General features: G+C 38.2%; 1 protein-coding gene across 1 annotated transcript; it reads left to right on the top strand.

Annotated features, from left to right (window-relative positions):
* Positions 1-22,043: 22,043 nt before the first annotated feature.
* Positions 22,044-22,577, top strand: LOC149834912 (uncharacterized). Its single transcript, XM_090009483.1, has one exon. The coding sequence runs from the start codon at positions 22,044-22,046 to the stop codon at positions 22,575-22,577; it is 534 nt and encodes a 177-aa protein (XP_089865609.1).
* Positions 22,578-23,514: the final 937 nt, after the last annotated feature.

Raw genomic sequence — 23,514 nt, 5'->3', positions numbered from 1 at the left:
CAGAGGGTGCTACCTGGGGTTTGAAATTCAAAGTTTGCTTTTTGCAGAGAGCCCTCATGTGGCGCCACCTGATGGTGGGCTACTTTTATTTTAAATAAAATAAAGATAAAAAATGAAGCCAAGTGGGGGCTCTGGAATGGCGCCACCTCAAAAGGTGATTGAGATTTGAATCTAGAAGCAGTAGGAGCATGCCATGTGGAGCCACATCAGAGTGGCTCTTGACACGTGTTAGAAGAACAGGGCAGTGGGCTCAGAAGGTGCCACCTCAGAGGAGTTTGAATTCTACTTTTTCTGATGAAAGGAGATCTAGACATGTGGCAGCCCAGGATGGTTCCATACCTGACAAGTGTCAGCTTGCTGGAGGAGGTTCTTCAGATGGCGCCACCTCAGGAGGCATTTGAATTTTAAATTGGGATGGCTCTGGAAGAATGGAGGGTGGACATGTGGCGCCACCTCAGGGTGGCTCCTACAATGCCATGTGGCACGAGGGAGGAACAAGGAACATGTGGCGCCATCTTAGGCCAGATAGAAAAGGTAAGGTTCAGGATTTGCGCCACCTCAGCCAGGGTTTGAATTTTTTTGAATGATTGCTTTTTCTGAAGAAGGCCAGGGAATGACATGTGTCATTTGCTTTTTCTGAGAAGAGCAGAGAATGACATGTGTCATTTGCTTTTTCTGAGAAGAGAAGAGAATGACATGTGTCATTTGCTTTTTCTGAGAAGAGCAGAGAATGACATGTGTCATTTTCTTTTTCTGAGAAGAGCAGAGAATGACATATGTCATTTGCTTTTTCTAAGAAAAGCAGGGAGTGACATGTGTCACTTGCTTTTTCTGAAGGAAGCTGGAAATGACATGTGTCACTTGCTTTTCTGAGAAAAGCAGAAGGTGACATGTGTCAGTCTGCTTTTCCTGAGGAAACGAGAGAGTGACATGTGTCACTTGCAGGAGACATAATTCAAATGGTGCCACCTCAGGGGAGACAAACTCTACTTTTTCTGAACAGGACAACACATGACACGTGGCATCTCATGGTGACCTTGGAATGACACATGGCACAGGGTGAAGATGGTGGACATTGACACGCGGCATAAAATGAAGAGGATGTCTAATGACATGTGGCGGCATCTTAAGGTGGCCCCACACTGACACGTGTTGGAGGATGGAAGGAGAGAGAAAATGACATGTGGCGCCAAAGGGGACAAGGCTCCTATATTTTTGGGTTTTTCAAAGTTCAGGTTTTTCAAAAGAAAAGCCTGTGTGACACCACCTCAGTGTGGGTCCCACATTGCTTCTTTATTGAAATAAGGAAAGACAACAAAACCTCTTTTTGGAATTTTCACAAAATCTAGACTAATTGGTAAAACAGAAATTTTTGGAAAGAGTTGGCCCCTGTAGGGTGATTTTGTAAAAGAATAATAGTTAAAATAGCTGACAAAAGGGCAAAATCTGAGGTGAAGTGGCTGAAATCCATATTGAAAACTATCCAGATCGTTTTCCTGAGGAAATATTTTGAAATTCGGAGCCCTGGGGGTAAAATGGGAAGAATTGATAATTTTGAAGACCCAGGGTTTTGAAATTGATTTTAAAAAGAGTTGAAATTCAAATCTGGATTGAAAATTTTGAAATCGAGAGTTCTGGATCTCGAAATGACATGCTGTGTAGTGCAGTGATATGAAATGCTCATGCAATGCTATGCAATGACATGTCTTATGAAATGTAACCTTGAACCAGGATTTGGAGATTCCCGTCTCCTGTTAGGTGTAGAATTTTGAACATCTGAGCTAAAATAGAGAAATTTTGAGAGTTGCAGATGAAATTTGGACTTTTGCGAGTTTTGAGCTCAGAAAATGACCATTTTTTCCTCTGGCGATCTCTGGGGAGGAGTTGTGATGTTTGGTGGAAATGTCGGGGAGGTGAGTGAAAATTTGGGGTGTTTACACTAGCGCCACCTCAGGACATACAAGCTTTACTTTTTCTGAACAGGACAACACATGACACTTGGCGTCTCCTGGTGACTTGGGAATGACACCTGGCACAGGGTGAAGATGGTGGACATGTGGCACCATCTTAGAGAGGCCCCACACTGACACTTGGCAAAGAAATGGAAAGATAGAGAAAATGACATGTGGCGCCACCTCTAGGTGAACCCCACGCTGACACATGGCAGGTAAATGGGAGGAGAGAGAAAAAGGTCCAGTGGCGCCAATCCAGGGACAAGGCTCCTATATTTTTGGATTTTTCAAAATTCAAATTTTTCAAAAGAAAAGCCTATGTGACACCACCTTAGTGTGGGTCCCACAATGCTTCTTTATTGAAATAAGGACAAGACAGTAGATCCTTTTTTTTTTTTGGAATTTTCATAAAATCTAGACTAATTGGCAAAACAGAAATTTTGAAAAGATTTGGCCCCTGTGGGGTGATTTTGCAAAAGGAAGATATTTGAAATTGTTTGACAAAAAGGGCAAAATCTGAGATGAAATTTATTGAAAATTATCCAGATTGTTTTCCTGATAAAATATTTTGAAATTCAGAGTCCTGGGGGTAAAATGGGAAGAATTGATAATTTTGAAGACCCAGGGTTTTGAAATTGATTTTAAAAAGAGTTGAAATTCAAATCTGGATTGAAAATTTTGAAATTGAGAGTTCTGGACCTTGAAATGACATGCTGTGCAGTGCAGTGATATGAAATGTTCATGCAATGCTATGCAATGACATGTCTTATGAAATGTAATCCTGAACCGGGCTTTGGAGATTCCTGTCTCCTGTCAGGAGTAGAATTTTGAACATCTGAGCTAAAAATAGAGAAATTTTGAGAGTTGCAGATGCAATTTAGACTTCTGTAAGATCCGGGCTCAGAAAATGACCATTTTGCCCTCCATCAATCTCCGGGGAGGTGAATGATGATGCTGGGTGGAAATGTCGGGGAGGTGAGTGAAAATTTGGGGTGTTTACAGTTGGTCGTTAAATGAAATGTTCCAACTTCTTCGTTGGTCGTTAAATGAAATGTCCCAGCTACTTCGTTGGTCGTTAAATGATTAAATGAAAAGTCCCAGCTACTTCGCTGGTCGTTAAATGAAATGTCCCAGCTACTTCGTTGGTCGTTAAATGAAATGTTCTAGCTACTTCGTTGGTCGTTGAATGAAATGTCCCAGCTACTTCGCTGGTCGTTAAATGAAATATCCTAACTCCTTCGTTGGTCGTTAAATGAAATGTCCCAGCTACTTTGCTGGTCGTTAAATGAAAGGTTTCAGCTTCTTTGCTGGTCGTTAAATGAAAGGTCCCAGTTTTACTGGTCAGAATGTCCAAAATCATAAATTGCAACTAAAGGTCGCATCAAAATCTATATTTAGTGATTATTTCACAAAGAATTCATGAAAACTTTGCCAATTTGCTAAAAATATTTGTTGATTCCAATATTCTTACTACATAAAAGAATTATCTCAGATTACCTCTAGTATTTCCTTCAAAAAAGGTGAAACTTTTTGCGAAAAAGAGGTAAAATTCAAATCTTTTTTCTGTTGATCAACCAAAAGGATGAAAGAAATATCCTCGCTATGATTAGCGAAAGAAACATTCGATGACATTGAAAAGCCGGAAGCGAATTTGATATTGATCATAGTTATGACGCATGTTTTAAAATGATTTTCTGGCAATTAGGCAGTGGAAGTATCCTGACCGATAAAAAGAATCCACTCAATCCATATCTCCTTATCCATTTTTAAAGCTGCAATCAAATATCTGCAAAAGGGATCTCTCAATTGTCGTCAAGATGAAGGCGAATATGCGAGCAGACCCCCGGGGCCAAAGAAGATTTGGATCATCTACCGAGATGAAGGAGTTTGTGAAAGATCCTTCCAGGGAAAGTTCAGATCACCGTCGAGATGAAGGCGAGTGTGATGAACCTACCGACAAACCCTAAATGATATTTGATTTCTGCTATCATCAATAGACCTCTTGAGCCAATATCATCAATAGAATCCCTGAGATAAAAGAAGGATCGAAACATCTCCAAGATGAAGGAGTTTGTGACGTACCCTTCCCTGAAAAAGAGAGAAAAGTCAGGACATCTCCAAAATGAAGGATGATGTAAAAAACCCGAAAAAGTTCAATGACTAAAAAAGAGTGCAAAAAAGATTATCATGAGAAAACACCCAGATATCAAACTGCCGAAATTGCCAGAAGTCATATTTTCTCATGCAAAATTCTTTTATCAATGTCTTTTCACTACTTACTTTTATGAAATTAACAATATTTTTTATCTTCTCATATCAGGGAAATGGATAGCTTCCTTGAAGAAAATCATCAGCGCTGAAATTTTGAATTTGACTCTTAAGACCGAGAAGTTAACCTCGTTGGGGGAAATACTCTGGGTAAAAGAGGGAATATCTTTTCACACATGTGCACATTTTCAAGCGTTGAAGTCAACTATAAATTTATCTTATTGGCAAAATTTTCTAGATATTCTAAGAATGAAATAAATATTCAATATCCATTTTGATATAACCTAGAGTTGTTTACATTCTCCGTCTTTCGCTTTTGTCAAGAGACTCACCTTCTCCTTGATAAAAGGATTGCCTTCTCCGTCTTTCGCTTTGTCGAGAGACTCGCCTTCTCCTTGATAAAAGGATTGACTTCTTCGTCTTTCCCTCTGTCGAGAGACTTGCCTTCTCCTTGATAAAAGGATTGCCTTCTCCGTCTTTCGCTTTGTCGAGAGACTCGCCTTCTCCTTGATAAAAGGATTGCCTTCTTTGTCTTTTGCTCTGTCGAGAAACTTGCCTTCTCCTTGATAAAAGGATTGCCTTCTCCGTCTTTCGCTTTGTCGAGAGACTCGCCTTCTTCTTAATAAAAGGATTGCCTTCTCCGTCCTTCGCTTTGTCGAGAGACTCGCCTTCTCCGTCTTTCGCTTTGTTGAGAGACTCGCCTTCTCCTTGATAAAAGGATTGCCTTCCTCGTCTTTCGCTTTATCGAGAGACTTGCCTTCTCCTTGATAAAAGGATTGCCTTCTCCGTCTTTTGCTTTGTTGAGAGACTCGTCTTCTCCTTTGCCAAAAGGATCACCTTCTCCGTCTTTCGCTTTGTCAAGAGACTCGCCTTCTCCGTCTTTCGCTTTGTCGAGAGACTCGCCTTCTTTGTCGAGAGACTCTCCTTCTCCTTGATAAAAGGATTGCCTTCCTCGTCTTTCGCTTTGTCGAGAGACTCGCCTTCTCCTTGACAAAAGGATTACCTTCTCCGTCTTTCGCTTTGTCGAAAGACTCGCCTTCTCCTTGATAAAAGGATTGCCTTATTCATCTTTTGCCTTGATCAAAATTTTTGCCTTCTCCTTGCTAAAAGGATTGCCTTCTTTATATTTCACATCTTGCCTTCTCTTTGCTAAAAGGATTGCCTTCTTCATATTTCACATCTTGCCTTCTCCTTGCCAAAAGGATTGCCTTCTTCATATTTCATATCTTGCCTTCTCCTTGCTAAAAGGATTGCCTTCTTCATATTTCACATTTTGCCTTTTCCTTGCCAAAAGCTTGCCAAAAGGATTGCCTTCTTCATATTTCACATCTTGCCTTCTCCTTGCTAAAAGGATTGCCATCTTCATATTTTACATCTTGCCTTCTCCTTGCTAAAAGGATTGCCATCTTCATATTTCACATTTTGCCTTCTCCTTGCTAAAAGGATTGCCATCTTCATATTTCATTTTCGCCTTCTCCTTTCTAAAAAAATTGCCCCCCTCATCTTTCGCGTTGATCGAAAGATTTGCCTTCTCCTGTCAAAAGAATCACCTTGTTCCATCTTTCGCCTTGTCAAGAGATTCGTCTCCTTGATACAAGGATCGCCCTATTCATCTTTTCACACCCTCGAAGGGTTTGCCTCCTGTTACCTTATTCATCGTTCATTGCCTCACATCTTCTCATTTTTTTTCATCTCTCATATTTCTAGAAGAATTGCCTCATTCAGCTGAAGTATCTCTCCTGTCCCATCACGGTTTCGAGAAATCTGTATGGTTGTACCCAATCAGGTTAAGGGTCAAATCTGTATTTTCTGCGAGAGGTCGTCAAATTTCAAAAGCTATTTCAGTCTCAGCAAAGAGACTCCCAAGTTCATCCCTTTTTCAAGGCTTTAGGGAACCCCGTTTTTCTCCTTTCGCAAACCCCTTTCGGATTTGTTCGTCCAAACTCCGAAGGTCCCATTATGGTTTCTTCATTCGAGGATCCCATTTGGTCGTCCTCTTCAGGTTAAGGGTTAGTCCTGAACTTCGCCCATCGAGGTATCTTCCTTTTTCAGGTTTCGGTTAAACCTGAATCTCGTTCCAACAAGTTTCCCTCATTTTCGACGAGGTGTTCTCCTCCAGTCCCATTATGGTTTCTTCATTCGAGGATCCCATTTGGTCGTCCTCTTCAGGTTAAGGGTTAGTCCTGAACTTCGCCCATCGAGGTATCTTCCTTTTTCAGGTTTCGGTTAAACCTGAATCTCGTTCCAACAAGTTTCCCTCATTTTCGACGAGGTGTTCTCCTCCAGTCCCATCATGGTTCTTCCCATTGAGGAATTTGTGCTTTGTATATTCATCCAGAATAGGATCCTACTCGAGCTTCATTTTACAAGGCATTTTCCCAAAAATGTCCCATCAAGGTCCTCATATATTCCTTTCCCCATCCAGGTTATCTTGAGATATCTTCGTCCCATCCAGGTTAAGGGCTAAACCTGAATCATTCCAAAGATTGATCTTGTCTCACCCATGAGACTTGATCAAAATGCTTATCTTTCATCATTTCTCAGGAAAAACACAAAAAATTAGTTTTCCCGTAAAACTTTAGGATTTTATTTCAAAAAAATACAAAATAAATATATAGAAAAAAAAACAAAAAAATTCAGTTTTCTTTGAAAATACCTTTTTTTTTTTAAAAATCAAGTTTTTTAAACCCTCTTTGTAAAAACCCGAGGGTAAAGGGAGCCTCTTTCATAAATAAGTTTTTATGGTTTTCTTTGAAAACCCTTCATAGGAAAAGAGGGTGAGGGCGCCTTCTCCCTCTCTCACCGAAACCCCCTCTCGCAAACCCTTCCTCCAAAACCCTACGCGTCCCACCATTGATCTACAACCAACCTCTCTGAAGTCTTCCTCAACCTTCCATCTACAACTGAACGTCTCTCTCGAAACCTCCCTTTGCTCTTTAAAAGGAGAGCACGCAGGAGAGAGGGGGGACCCGTTTTCACCCTTCCACCGCACCTCCTCTTTCACAAGACTGCTTCTTCACCTTCGCACCCCCTTCTTCCTTTCGGCTTCTTCTTCCCTCTCCCATTGCCCCTTTTTTTTTCTCCTTTTGTGCTCATACCTTCTCCGATTCCCTTCCAAAAGTCGATTAAAGAGGATGAATCAGTAAGGATTTCGTCTGTTCTTCCCTCTTTTTTTTTGTTTTGTTTTATAAAAAAATCTGAAGATAGTCTTTCTGCTGTTTTCTTTTTTTTAGCCTCTCTATAATGTCGATCTATCTATAATAGAATCAGTTTATGGATGGCACAATCAATGGAATGCATGTATTCCAACAGATTTTCTCATTTTTTTTATTTTCTTTCATTTTTAGTCACCATTTGTTCTTTTTTTTATTTTCGTTTATTGTTAGATTCATTTTCTATCCCTTTTCTTTGGCTGCATTTCAATGTCTCAATCAGATTATGTTCTGATCTTTGATCCCCTGTTTGCGTTCCGGTTTAAATTCGTGTGGCTTTCTTGTGGCTTTTCTATTGATCAGAAATATTTGCGTGATGACAGTATCATGATTTGTGAGCCCATACCCAGGTGTTTTGGTCTTGCATAACATCATATTCATATGGCATATCATCTCTTCATTTGAACCTTTCTATGGTTGTGATTGTCATCCACACTGTAAATACTTTGAGGCTTATTACCTCAACTTCATTTTTGTCATTCAGGTGGTTTAGTCAGTAATACTTTTTTGAAATTTCTCTTCACCATACTCCATAACGATATACCATGACCATGGAATTCAGTCTGTACCATTGATGTCATGCTTTGGTCAACTTTTTTTTATTCATAAATAATGTTTCTAAACTGTTGTGAACATTAGTTTGATCTTATATACGCCAAGTGTATTTGTGTTCACCGATTTTTGATCAAGGCATGAAAAAGGGTGAACTCTTTGATGCTCATGAAAATCTGATTATACTGGAGAAGGATTATGAAGAGCTGAAGCCAAGGGTGAAGACAGTGTTAAAAGGGGATGAATCTTGTCGTGTGTTTCATGATCCTATTGCTGGTGTCTGGATTACCATTTGAAGAAATGAAGTGATCCATCATAGTGCTTTAAAAGCACGTGACAGAGTGCTGCATAGTAGAGGTTCATGAGTGAGGTTCATTTTATGCATATTATCTTACTCAAAGATGCTATTCTTGGGTTATGACTGTTTGACTTACTGTTAATAGATTATGAGGTTGGATTGCAGTTAATCAATGTACATTCTTTCTCTTCATGTGCATATTTCTCCATCAAGATTCTTTGTAATCAACGGGTTAATTCAGAAGATCGAACCTTGATGAGACTTATCGGTTTCATAATCCTGTGATATTTTCTTTTTTTTTCTTATATATATTTGTTTAATTAATCTGATTTTGTGAATGCTTGAAGGAGATGCCCCCAGTTCCCTAGGATGTATTGCTCCAGTGTCCGGAATGATAACATTGGCCTATAGAGAGCAGTACGATGACATTATAACACAAAGATATGGTGCCACGTTCAGAATTAGCTACTGAAGGTTTTATCAGTCGACTGGACAAAATGTCTGTTTTTTGGAAAATTAGCAGCAGTCGACTAATGGTTTTATCAGTCGACTGAACAGAACATGTGTTTTCTGAAAAATTAGCAGCAGCCGACTAATGCTTTTATCAGTCGACCAAACAGAATTTTTTTTTTTCAGAAGATTTTAGCAGCAGTCGACTGAAAGGTTTTTCAGTCTACTGATGATATTATCAGTCGACTAATTTTTCTCTAGTCGACTAAGTTTCAAAAGTTCAGATTTTCAAACGGATCGATTAACAGATCAGTCGACCAACGATAACTGACAGTCTACTAATAACTAACTATTAGTCGACTAACTGATGTTTCAATCGACTAATTTTGCTATTTTCCTGAAACTTCAAAAAGGCGTGTCTTTTCATTTTTCAAACATTTTGATCGTTCAAAATGGACGGTTTTGACACCCTTTCATACTCTCAACGTATGGAATCTTTCAACTATAAATATGAGTGCATTTTACACTAAAAAAAACTGGAATTCAATCGATTTGAATCATTTACTTCTTGCTTTTCACTCCTATTCATTCAAGTATTTGTTTTCTCACTCACTTGATATTTTCACTTCAGTTTTTCACTCAAATCACTTTGAGAGATAGTGAATTCATGAGTAGAGTATTTCAACAACCTCAAAAGCCAATTGCATCTCATTTGCATTCAAAAGAAAGGCTCATAGGTTGTATTGTAAGTTGTTACTTATTTTCTATAAAAAGGACTCCTTGGTTTAAAGGAGTTGTTTGCTTTCAGTAGGGTTGTTACTGAAAGTGGGACCGGTTTTGGTCTGTGTGATCTTGTAGTTAACAAGGTTGATAGTAGAAATCTCAAGTGGGTTTTGCTTGGGGACTGGATGTAGGTCGGGATAGATCGAACCAGGATAAAATCTTGTGTTCTTTGTGTGTTTGCTTTTCAAATTGCAAAATCCTTCAATATTTCGCAGACAATTTATAAAAGCACTATTCACCCCCCCGTCTAGTGTTCGTTGCCTCGATCCTAGTGCACTTTTAACATAGATTACAAAGGGTTTAAAATACAAACAAATAACAAGAATGCCATTACATAGAAAGAAACAGACTTAACGTGATTAGACACACGAATCTGGATTTGATCTAGATGCGGTGATGTTTAAATCCCATTTTATCACCCTCCCTCAAGTTGTGTATGGTCCTGTACCATGAACAACTTGTTCTTTAAGAACCAAAATTGATGCTTTGTTAGGCCTTTAGTAAACAAGTCGGCAACTTGACTTTATGTATGAATGTGACAAGACTCAATCTCCTTGTCTTCAACCTTCTGTCTGATGAAGTGTTGATCTATCTTAATATACTTTGTGTGACCATGCTGTATAGGATTATAAGCAATGTTAATAGCACTCTGATTATCACCCAACAAAAATGATTGTGAGATTTCTTCTCCAAGATCTGCAAGAAGATGTCTGATCGATGTAGCTTCAACTGTCTCAACGGCCATGGACCTATATTCCGCTTCAGTACTAGACCTAGCAATGACTCTTTGTTTTCTGCTACTCCATGACACCAATTTTTTTCCAATGATTATACAATAGCCAGAAACAGATCATCTCTGATCAGGATCCCTTGCCCATTCTGCAAGGAGCGATTAGACAGGTGGGTTTTAGAGAACATAGTTTGTGATTTCCTGTATTCTTTTATTTCAGTAATTTAGATTAGTTTTGCTTTGTTATTCCATTTACTTAGTTAGTTAATTCTGACATAGTTAATTTAGAATATTTTTATTAGTTGTTCTTTATTTTTGTTATTTGCATTTTAGTATTTAACTTAGTTTAGATTTAGATTTAGGTCGGTTGCCTACATCTGGTCTTAGTACCAGTGTAGCAGGAGCGAAGAGCTTTGGGAACCCCATTACATCCATTTGTTGACAACCCAGAGAGAATTTTACATTTTCCTCGAAGTTCGACAATAGTGGGTGATATGGATCCTCCAGCTCTAGCTCCAGTTCCTCCACGTGGTCTGAGGGAGTACTTCACTCCCATAGACTATGTTCAGTCATCCTGCATTCGGAGACCCGATGTAGGAGCACCCCACTATGAGATTAAGGCCAACATTATTCAGATGCTTCCATCATTCTATGGCCTTAGTCACGAGGATCCCTACAGACATACGAATTCCTCGAAATCTGTTCTACAGTTAAGATACAGAATTTCGATGATGATGCATTGAGGTTAACCCTATTCCCATTTTCATTGAAGGACAAAGCCAAGTATTGGCTAAAGTCCTTAGATTCAGTAGAGATAGGGTCATGGGATCAGTTACAACAGGAGTTCCTGAGAAAGTATTTTCCCATCGGTAGGACGAACCAGTATAGGCGAGCCATCACTAGCTTCCCGGAGCTACATGGTGAGCAATTCCATGAGACCTGGGAAAGAATGAAGGATCTCCTTAGGAAGTGTCCCCATCATCAGGTGCCGAGATGGCAGCTGGTGCAGAGCTTTTATGATGGATTGTCTGACAAGAATCGTCAGATGATCGATTCTTCATGTGGAGGGACCTTCATGTTGAAGAGCGAAGATGAAGCATGGAGGTTGTTCTATACTTTAGCAGAAAATTCTCTCCACCATGCTTATAGTTCTTGGTTGGTACTTTTGGATGCATATTTTTAAACAATAATTTTTTAATGAAAACAAGGGAAAATCGTCAACCAAAGATATAAAAATCCGACTTTCCACAGAAGTGGCGAGTACGGGTCGAATCCACAGGGAAAGGGATACATTCTGAAATAATTCTAAAATAACACTTTATTAATATAACAAAGTTTACAATCTATGTCAATATTACATTTTGAATGAAATAACACTCTAAAATATGAAAAGAAAACTAAAGTAGGAAGCTAAGTCTTCAACAGATCTCCAGGGGCAAAATTATATTTTCACCACATGTGCAGTTGCACTTCATCTTTGAATTACACCTGTAAACCTGTTCTAACTTATCAACCTACACAATAAAAACAAATAGTCACTAAACTAATAAAAATTAAATCTACATTACATCTACGACTATTTCTAAACAAAGCCATAAATTCAACTACAATTAAATAACTAAAGAAAACTAAAATTATAACTTCTAAACAAACTAACTAAGAAAATAAATTCTAACTACTGTTAATTCACTAACTACAATACTAGAAAACATGAAAACTACAATAACTTAAACAATTAACTAAATGATTGTTCTGTCCCTAAAGAATGCAAAAATGGACTCTGATAGCTTTTCGCAAATCGAATGTTTGACAAATCAAACGAATTTCAATTTTTCCGAAATTACTTCTGTTCTGTAACTGACAGATTCAAGAATCTGACACATCTTACATATTTGAAAAATACGTTTTGGATCTCTAGATATAAGTGTTTCAAAATCGGGATAATCTTGGAAATCGCAGGACCCGAAATTTTAAAATCCGAAAAAGCTGTTTTCATAAAACACTTAAAAAACCAAACCAAATCAACTCGGATCGAGCTGAAATTTGGTATGCAGACAGTTAACATGCAGATGTGGAGAATAGAAAAATATTTTTTATAAAACTTGAGAAAAATCCACATGAAATGATGAGTGCCCGACATGATAAAAATCAGTTTCAAACTTCAGTGCACTATTCATTTAGTTAAATCCACTAATGACATTAAAGCCTTAAACCACGAACAAAGACAGTCTTAAATAACCTAAACTACTGCTAAACTACAGAAAGAACAACAATTACGCTAATTATCTAAAAAATTGAAAATAAATTAAACAACGAATATTAAACATAAGCTAAAGCTATCATTAATTCTAATCTAACCTAAACTCACTAACTAACTAACTAAATTAATTAACTATCTAACTAATGTTAAAATCTAATGGAAACAACTACTAACCTACGGTTATGTTAACTAAGGTTAGGAATTAATTAAAATCGACTAAGGTTAGTTCTACTTGGATTAAATACTAACTAAGGGTACTAACTACCTAGGATGATTCACTAGTTAAGTTAGACACTAACTAGGAGTACTAGGGTATGGTTAGGATTAATTAGAGTCATTAACTACCTAGGTTAGTTACTAACTATGGTTGGATACTAACTATTGTTAATCTAATAACTAGGGTTAGCTAATTGCCTAGAGTTAGGAACTAATTAACTAGGATTATTCTAACTAGAACTAACTACTAACTAAGGTTAGTTGGGGGTAAACTATGGTTAGACTAGGGGGTCGGTTATGGTTTAACTATTTAAAATGACTAATATAACTAGGACTAAGGTACGGTTAGTGTTAGATACCTAGGGTTAATAGGGTTTAACTAACTAGGGTCGACTAGGTTAGTTTCTAACTAATATAACTAACTACGGTTAGCTAACTAAGGTTAGTTTCTAATTAAGGGAAGTTAGGATGGCGGTTTAGGATAGGGCATTGATTGAGATTCACACCACCTTAGGTTAGACTAATTAAATTTGCTAATAACTAAGGTTAAACTTCACTACCTAAGGGTTAGTCTAATTAGGACTAATGACTAGCTAAACTAATTATCCTAATAATTAAGGGTTATTTCCTAAAACACTAAGGTAACTCTAAATTAACTCCTAACTATATTGTAAACTAACATTACTACTTACCTAAATAGCTATTCACGATTTCTACAATCTAATATTAATACTATACTTACTAACTTAATTAATATATAATTAAGGCTAAGTCAAAATGGGCAATTAGTAAGTAGGGCTATAATACTAGATCACAAATTTGGTAATGGCCTCCTCCTCCTTAATTATCTTAATTACTCATTAGGAAAGTTTGCAAATTGTAAAAACAGTCCAGCCTTTTTGGCTCATGTGTTTTTCCTTGTCTCATTAAAAACAATCTATCCAATTTGAAAATCTTTCCAAAATCACAATACACGATTTTGGTTGGCTTTAAATGAAAATAAACATGTCAACTCTTTTCCCAAAATCGTGTAAATACGTTTAGAAGGACCTTTGAAATTCAAAAGTGTTTCCACATTGAAAAAGGTAACTCATTTAAAATTTGGTTGGAAAATAGAGCTTTCCTTAAAAGCAAATCTCGAATTTGGAGAAGGTGTATTCATACCAAAAACGCCTATCAATAAAATGACCTCAATGCCCATATCTAAAATACAAAATAAATTACCATATGAAGAAATTCCTCCCATGCCCCACGATGGTGCTCATCAGCCTGTTCCTAGCTCAACCGTGATGTGTTGTGGCTGGGAAGTGTGGTCTTTCCAATGTATCAACTGGTAAAAACCAAAAAAAAAATGTAGTTCAATGGGTTCCAATGTCACTACTGATAAAGTTACCAATGAAGTTTCAAGGATTATGGCTCTGTCAGTGATCTCATTTATCATTGTGTAGCTTTCACAAGTTTTTGGGCCAGTACTGTTGTCATGGTCGCACTTCTTATGATTATAATCTTACTAATTTCCCATTGCTTTCATCAGGTGTTTGCGCCATGGATCAAAAAAAAAAAAAGGAGAGAGAAAAGGGGCATTACAGGTAAACAAAATGGAAAGAGGAAGATAGTTGATGAGTTTATTCTGTTAGTGAACAATGTTACACATCATTTATTAGACATGATTTAGTTCCAGTTTACTCACTTTTAGGTCCCCTGTTGCTTTATGTATGATTATATGATAGTCAGGGTCACGATGTGATTTAAATTTGCAGGGTAAATTGAAAAGCGCAAATACCATGCCCACATGCACATAGGTTTTCTAATGCTAATTTTCCTTTGAAATTTTAATAGCATAACAAAGACTGACAGATACAGGTCATCCTTTTATCCTATGAGCTTTCTCTCATATATCAGGTATTGTATTCCTCTTTACTTCTCTCTTTTGCAGGAATAAAGGATTTCTGATTTTATATGTTCTAGGTAAACTGGTTCTCTTAATCAATGTGGTGATACTTGCATGGTTTCACATGTTTATACCTTTGTTCTGAACGTTATTTGATCCCAGTTATATGAATTCTGAATCCAATTTGCTTTTATATCAAAACCTTTCCAAATTGCAAAAGGTAACTTTACTAGTTCGCAGTAATGCAAAAGGGTGATGAAAATTTGGATTCTAGATTGACTGAGGTTGCACTTTTCTTGCGAGAACTGGATGCTTTATGTCAGTTATCTGCTCAACTTGAAATCCTAGCAACATGTTCTTTTCTTTTTTTTTAAACGCAAGGAAGTTCTGCATAATCTAGTGACTGAGTGAACATGCCTTAAGTTGAAGGGTTCCAACACATGAAAAAGTCAATCCTCAGAAAAATTGGATCCCAACTACTAATTATTTGCAAGCACATCATGATTCATGGGTGGTGTTGTTACCTTGACCCTACAAGATTATGGATCAGTAGAAATTTTCAGTCTATCCCAGCTGTATGTACATCTTGATGGGACCGTATTTTGGTGTTTTGTTCTACTGGTCCAAATAATTCTTACCTAATTTTGATTTCTAATGTGTATGGTGCAAGAAAATCTGGTTGGCCCTTGTACAACAAACACTATTTTGTATCGAGCGCATGGTTCACTAGAGTAGGCATTCTTACAAATATTTTCCCTCATTACCATGTCAGAAATTCTTTTTCTTTTTCTTTCAATTTGAAGTCCCATTTGGTATTTAGATAGAGGTATATTTTTGTGCAGCAGTTGCAAGAAATGATTATGATCGCTATATTGTAATTTCTTGTTTATCAACATGAATGAACTGATCATACTTGAGCTTGAAATACATGATTACTCTTTCTGTGTAAAGGTCGTGTCACTTTTACTTGTTTAAGTGGCATCAACAGTATTTTTTTTTAAATTACCACTCTTTATTTGTAATTTTCTGGTGACACGCAGTGACGATTCATCATATACCTAGTTGTTTTATGTAGGCTTCATGCTTGTGATTGAGTTCTATCTCCTGCCTCACAGCTTTGTAATAGGACCAAGTTTGCCCAGTTCAGATTTTGACAAGTCTTTTAGCATTGCTTGATGTTGAAGCTATTGCTAGAATTCTTTAAATAAATGAATTGTTTAATCAAGAATCATTCTAAACATTAACATACTCTTATTGTTTGCAGACAGTGATAGAAGGACTGCACTACACTGGGCAGTAGACCGTGGCCACTCAGCTGCTGTTGAACTGCTTGTGAGTAAGCATTCAGATGTAAATGTCAAGGATAATAAGGGCCAAACTCCTTTGCGCTATGCAGCTTTGTGTGAGAGGTAGGCAATTTGTGAATATCTCATCGACCATGTCGGTGACCTTAACATTGAGGATAGTGATGGTTTTGGACCAGTCTCCTAATGGTCCCCTATTGAATGAGAGACATACCTGAATAGACTATTATTAAGGTATGAAAGTGATGGTAAAATCCTCAAAGTTTGCTGGTATTTGATGTTCTTATCAATATGGTGGGTATCATGGAGGGACCTCTATTGGTTGCTGCAAACACTGTCCTGTCCATTCTTACTGTGGGCTACCCTATTCAGAAATTTGCTTGCTATATCTTAGATAATGGTGGTGCCGAGTTGACATTTGAAATGTCTGCAGTGATATTTGAGTTTGCTGAAGGGTTTCAACATTGAGTTGTGATCTTCTGCATAGTCATACTCTACAATACCAACTACCTTGGTAGGGATTCATTGTGTAATAGAGACACCAGAAGGAACAAGGTAAACTGTATGTATAATTCAAACCCTTTAGTTTAGTCTTGTTAACTTGTTTAAATAATTGAATCCATTGCCATAACACTAAAAGACTTCACATTGTACATGATGGCTCACTGCTGGCTGCGTCTATCTTCTATCCTGTCCATCTTATACTTCATAAATGCACAATAGCCACCTTATGGTTTGCTGCACAGTAATATTGGGATCTCATGATATAGCATTGTTATGTTTTCTAAAGCAATACTGTGATTCTTTGGGATTCACGACAGTCTGCCAAATTATGGTGATTTCATGCCTATCACACAGCAGTCCAAATTGCCATGGTCTCATTGGCTCAATACAATCTCATAGGCATATCATGGCAATTCTGCTATGATATTTGCACATGGTTGAAAGTCACGACTATGTCGTGACCAAATTACCATGATTTCATCCCATCCTCCACCTACTATGGTTGCAGAAGCCAAACTGGCCTTTGCTTCTGATCTTGTTAAAGAAAGACATCTGGACTTACATTGTGAAGTGAATAACTATATGCTTCTTCTTTTTGCCAAAGGCGGAGGACCATTGTGCTCCTTCTAGGTATATCTTTTCCTCTTATATCAAATGTGCTATTCTACTTTACACTTATGTCTGATAATATCTGAAAGTTTCTTGTGGGATATTTATTATGCACATACTCACAGCACATACATATCGTGCATACACCCTTGCATCCCTTTGTTTACAGCAATGCTGAAGCTCTAATTCCCACTGTTATCATGTTCAGCTACTTACCAGCCACATACCTGCCTCAATTCCTGCAAAAACAATTATACCAACACTCTCTCTCTCTCTCTCTCTATATATATATATGTATATATATGTGTACATATATATGTAGATATATGTATATACCTATATATATGTATGTGTATGCATGTACATTGCCTACATAGATGTATATCAGTTCTCAGTATTACGTTTGTTTATTATATGTCTTGTGCTAACTCTGTTTTGCAGGAAGATATAAGAAGTTTGACTTTCTCTCTTGGACTGGAAATTTCTGATATTGGCAATTCCAAGTTGTAATAAAGTAGATATAAATGAGAAATTTCTCCTTTCAGCTTTAGAATATAATGAATGAGCATTGTAAATATCATAAATTGTTTGTTTTTCATGCTTGTACCTTTATTTTTCAAAAAATCTCACAATGGTGAAACACGAATGACACGTGCACCATTTCGTAAGAGGTAATTAATCCTAAGTTGATGATTTACATCAATGGCCATAGTCAGGATATAAACAAAACTTAGGATTTTTATCTTTTATAAAATAAACATTGGATCCACACTGAATCCTATTCAAAAATCATCATATTTTCAAATATTTCCTTCTTTTATTAAAGTTTAACTTAAAATTGGCTCAAAATATATACCAACGACCATGGTCAAGGTATATTGTGAGTTAATTTCATTTTAAACTCTATGAAAGCACAAAAGTATGTTTTATTCTTCACCTGAATTTAAATATAGATTATTATATAATACATTCAATGACCATAGTCAAGGATGTATTATATTTTCAATCTTATTTCAATTCATGTAAAGAATGAAATACAATTTTCAAAATCCAATTTCAAAATTTAAATTCATTTCATCATTTAGGATAGAACAACATCATATTTCCAAAATTCCTTTTTCAAAATTCCAAGTGATCTCAAATATCTTTCTTCAATCTCTATTTTAATTCATTCTTCTATCTTATTTCAAAGATTCAAAATTCAATTTCAAAGTTCAATTTAACTTTGAAATTTCTGATTCATCTTCTGGTTCCCAATTCAAAACTTTAAATTCAAAAGTTTAATTTGACTTTGAAATTCATTTGTATATCCAAAATTCAAATTCTAATTGAAATCAAATTCAAAGTTCAATTTAACTTTGAAATTCTTGATTCATCTTTTTTTTCCAAAATTCAAGTTTTCAAATTCAAAGTCCAATTTGACTTTGAATTCATTTATATATTCAGAGTTCAAAATCTCAAATCAAATTTAAAATTCAAAGTCCAAAGTTAGATCCAAAATTCATCTCGGATTCCAAAATTCGGATCCAATTCCTATTTAAGATTATGGATCCAGAATCCAATTCTACTTTGGATCTCAGACTTCAGATCCAAATCCATTTTAGGATCCAGAATCCAATGCCACTTTGGATCTCAGACTTCAGATCCAAATCCATTTTAGGATCCAGAACTCGATTCACACCTTGGATCTTAGACTTCAGATCCAAATCTATTTTAGGATCCAGAATCCAATTCTAGATTGGATCTCAGACTTTAGATCCAAAACCCATCTTAGGATACAGAGTCCAACTCTATATTGGATCTCAGACTTCAGATCCAAATCCATCTTAGGATCTAGAATCCAATTTCCACTTTGGATCTCAGACTTCAAATCCTAAACCCATTTTTTAAGATCCAAAATCCATTTCCAAGTCTCGATTTCAAATCCAATTCCATCTTCAGATCTAATCTGAATCTTTTAAATCCATTTCTATTTTTAAATGCCATTTGATTTTCTCAGATCCATTCTAAGATTCAAATAAAATATCACTTCAAAATTTCATCTTCTTCTCCTAAATCTATGATTAAATTAAAAGTCCATTTATGACTTTGAAACTTCATTTCCTTTCATTTCAAAGCTTCAAATCATACTTTCTCAAAATCAAGATTTATGCTGCCAACTCTGATTTACTTCAAAGACTTAGAACTTCTCTAATCTATCTCAAGTTCTAAAGTTAGATTCAATCATTTCTTCACTCTCTCATCAAGTTCATCTTAGAATACTTGGAAATTTTCAAAACATCTTTTCAAAAAGAGCATACATCCTTGCATTGCACAAGCATGATTCTTTGTGCATTTAGATCTTTAGGATAAATTCTTATATGATATTTAGGCAAAGCAAAAGGCATAGATTCGATCCTTGGTTCGATTACCCCTGGTAAAGGCGCTAGGAACGGTCGAACCTCGTACCGACGAGCGAATCCCGTCTCTCCATTTTCCCGCAAATATTTTCAAAACGGAGGCGAGTTATTTGCTAAATATTTTCAAATTAAGGTCAAGTGAAACTCCGCAAAAGAGTTCCTCTTCTCTTTTTCTTTCTTTTCTTTTCTCTTCTCTCTTTCTTTTCTTTCTTTTATTTCTCTCCCTTCAAAAAGGAGGAAATAGAGGTTAGAAAAGGAAAAGAGAAGGAAGAGAGAGAAACCACAAGAGAGGAAAAATTTTGCGATGATCACAGCGGTGTGCTCCGTTGACCGCGTGAGGCTGAGCATGTGAATGGGCAGGCTAAGTCCTCGTTTTGCGTACCCTACAGGGACCACGAGGCAAATTCCTCATAGTAAGGTATGATTGAAACATGAGCCTTAAGAAAGATAAACCTGCTTCGCCCCATTCACAAAATGGTTCACCTTGGGAGAGAGTGGATGGTACAACTTTGAGTGACTTGTTGTTACTACGACACGTGTTTTGACAGGAGCTGTAGCATCTTTTGGCCTCCCGTCACTCAGAGTCAGGGAGGTTGAGGTGCCTTTCTAGGACCTCACTACTGCAGTAGTATGGATTGCAATCCTTGCCTATGCGAGTATTTTCTCCTAGCAGTGTGTTGCTCGCATGAGGTTGACTCAGTCTGTAGCTTCCCCGGTTACCACATTAGAATTTAAATAACAGACGCTGGGTGCATGTCTCACAGAATGCGAGCTTTCCTTTGCGTACCTAAAGGAGTAATCAGAAGAACTTAAAGACTAACCAATCAGCTGACTTACTGTAGTTGCTATCTTACTTGGGCTGTGGACTTCACTCCAGTTGCTTTACTTGCTTCAGCTGTTACTTGGTTACTTGTTGTTCAGCTCTTGTTACAGTTATTACTACTTTGAGCACTTGCTTACAGTTACTGTTGCTTATGCAGTTACTTGCTGCTCAGTTCGTTGCTTTAGCTACTTGTTGTAACTGTTACTATGGCTTGTTGACTAGTACTTGTTACTTTGCACTTACTTGACACAGACACTTACACTTGTTAGCTTTTCCTGCTTTTTCTGTGTACATGATATATATACCTGCTTGTAGTTGTTTCTTCACCACCTCGCAAGAGGACTGACCCCATTTTATGGGGATATAGGTGACGAAAAGGTATAGTGCTGATGCGGTGATACACGGCAGAGGCTCTGAGGACCCACACACACTTGACCTGCAGTTCCTGTACCTGGTGGTTTTCTTTTGGGTTTTGGTTGTTGTTGGGATATATTCCCTGTTTTGTATCTTTAGTCCTTACATTTGTAAACTCTTAAAACTGTTGGGGTGTTTCCTGTTTTTACTTTACAGTTACACTTTTTGTACACACCGTTGGTTACACTGTTTCCACTTGTTGCACTTATCTGTGGTGGTCGCCCAGACTTGCGGCTTTGTTGTTTTCCCCACACTTGCTTTCCGCTGGTTTTCTACTTAAACCCTTTAAAATAAAATCACTGAAAATTCCTAGTTTTTCCAAGGTTGGGGTTTGGGGCGCCACAGTGTTTGGTATCCGAGCAGAGTTAAGTGTGTGGTCAGAGCTTCATCGTGCATCATCCATCGCACTGTAAGTATAAGATTAAGCTTCTTTATTTCCTTTATTTCCTGCTTTTAGATAGTCTGTGTTTGTGGTTCTGTGTATGTGATAGATGTCGACAAACCCTACCTACGGCAAGATTTTGGTGGCTCTCCAAAACCTGACTCAAGGCGAAGAGGCCCTGAGTGGAGCTGTGTGACATTTGGCACGTAATGTGCATATGTTGGCACCTCCATGTGCCAAGTGTTTGGAAGATCACGCGGAGCAAATCTGTCCCCGTGAGTTGGCCGAGTGCCCCAAGTGTAGTCTTCATGGGCATGTCGAAGAGGAATGCCAAACGAAGCAGAGGGATGAGCTCTGAAAGAGCAATGCGGAAGACATCGAGAATGTTTCTTTGGTCTATGGACCATTGGTGGTGGAAGTGGATAGCCAGGATGGAGATAGGCGTGGAGCGATTGATTCTCCCAAATATTCTTCAGAGTACGTGCTGCCGATTCTAAGGGAAGTTCAGAAGATCTCTAACACGACACTAAGGAATGTTGTTTCTCCTCCACGTGTTAGACTGAGGCGTTGTGGTAGTCAGAAGGACTACAGAGACTTCTACACCAGCAAATCATAAATTTGTGATGTGTTGTTTTGATGTTAGAAACATTGAGTCAGTGTTTCATTTTTGGTTTTGTTATGCTTAAGTTGTTGCCAGTGCTTGTTTAACCCTATCTTGATGAAGGGTACTTCTGTAATATTATAGTTTCTTACTAATAAAATGGAATTTTCCTATCCCTGTGTAATTGTTGGTTGCTTACGTATAGACTTTTGCGTATTTAGATGGCATGGTGCACCGGGTGTGATGACCTTATGGAGACTCTGAACAACCTTACCGAGGTTGTGGGTCGACAAGCAGAGACTATGCGGAACATGGGCGAGCACCTCCAGCAGGCCGCCCAGGGATAGGGAGCACCTACCCAGGTTCCTGTTGTAGCAGTCCCATACAAGCAGTTTATGAGCTTAAACCCTCCCTCGTTTGACGGGAAGTCGTCGCCAGAAGCAGCCGAAGATTGGATTAGAGAAATAGAGCGTATCTTTCGTGTCTTACAAGTTGGTGATGATCAGAAAGTAGATTTTGGGACATACCGTCTCAAGAAAGATGCAAAGAGGTGGTGGGCAACCACCTGGGAGATCAAATTTGATAACCAGCCAGTTGATTGGGAGCAATTTATAGAAGCATTCTACGCAGCCTATTTTCTAGCTCATGAGAGGAGCCAGAAAATGCAGGAGTTTCTCGACCTCCAACAGGGTAGTTCTTTTCTCTCTGAATATGTCACGCGTTTTCGCAGCCTGGAGAGGTTTTGTCCGCACTTATACACGACAGAGAAGGAGCGAGCGCTTAAATTTGTGCGAGGGATGAAGCCAGTCTTACGGACGAAGGTGTACACCCGTGCACCTATGACGGTCAATGAGGCTTTAGACACAGCCTCCTTGCTTGAGTATGACTGGACCGAATCGCAGAAGACTCCTGCACCACGTCAGCAGTAGCAGAATCCTGGCCAAAAGAGTTGGCCAAGGAAGAGACATTTCCAGAAGAACCAGGGTGGAAGGAAGTTCCATCCTAAGTCAAAAAAGCAGCGCAACAACAACAACGACAGCAACACCCGCCAGATTCAGTATCAGAACCGTAGGCCTCAATACCAGCAACGCCAGCAGCCGCAGCAGAATCAGCTTACCGCGGCTAGTTGTCCAAAATGTACCACAGATCATCCAAGGCGACCTTGCCCACAGGACACAGGTGGATGCTTATATTGCGGAAAGATGGGTCACTATATTCGGGATTGCAGGAAGAAACAGGCAGACGACCAACGCATTAATACGCCGAGTACCTCCCAGCCATTACAACAACGACAGCCTGCTACACAGCAGCAACAGCCGCAGCTACCACAGTCATATCCACCGAGGCCAACGAACCAGAAAGTCATTGCCAGACGAGCATACGCGGCAATAGTTGAGCAAGTGACCAAGGCAGAGTTGGTCCAAGGTACGATCTCAGTAGCCGGACATGAAGCATTTACTTTGTTTGATTGTGGTGCTATTCATTCGTTTATAACATCTAGATTTGCTTGTACCTTGCCTTTGGCAGTCGAGCCTCTGAATTTTCCGTTGGAGGTTCGCATTCCAACTGGAGAACAGTCTTTTTGTAACTCGTATATTGTGAACATTGTGGTGTCAGTGGCAGGGCAGAACCTGTCAGTTGACGTTATCCTGTTAGATATGACCGAGTACGATATGATTTTGGGCATGGATTGGCTTTTCGAGTACCAAGCTCAAGTCTTTTGTCAGGAAGGCAAGGTCGTTCTTTTTCGGCCTAATCGTCCTATTTTGGAGATCAAGCTTCCTCAACCTCTGCGCGATAGCCGCATGATTTCTTCTTTCAAGGCTCAGAAGTATCTGCGGAACGGGGGTACTGCTTTTCTAGTCA

The sequence above is a fragment of the Nuphar pumila genome, chromosome 6, assembly GCF_984573655.1.
Source record: "Nuphar pumila chromosome 6, dmNupPumi1.hap1.1, whole genome shotgun sequence".
Classification (NCBI taxonomy): domain Eukaryota; kingdom Viridiplantae; phylum Streptophyta; class Magnoliopsida; order Nymphaeales; family Nymphaeaceae; genus Nuphar; species Nuphar pumila.
This window is presented reverse-complemented; position numbering and strand designations above follow the sequence as displayed.

Bases quoted from the DNA above. Each gene is read 5' to 3' on its own strand.
- LOC149834912 (XM_090009483.1), top strand. From the start codon at position 22,044: ATGAGCTTAAACCCTCCCTCGTTTGACGGGAAGTCGTCGCCAGAAGCA.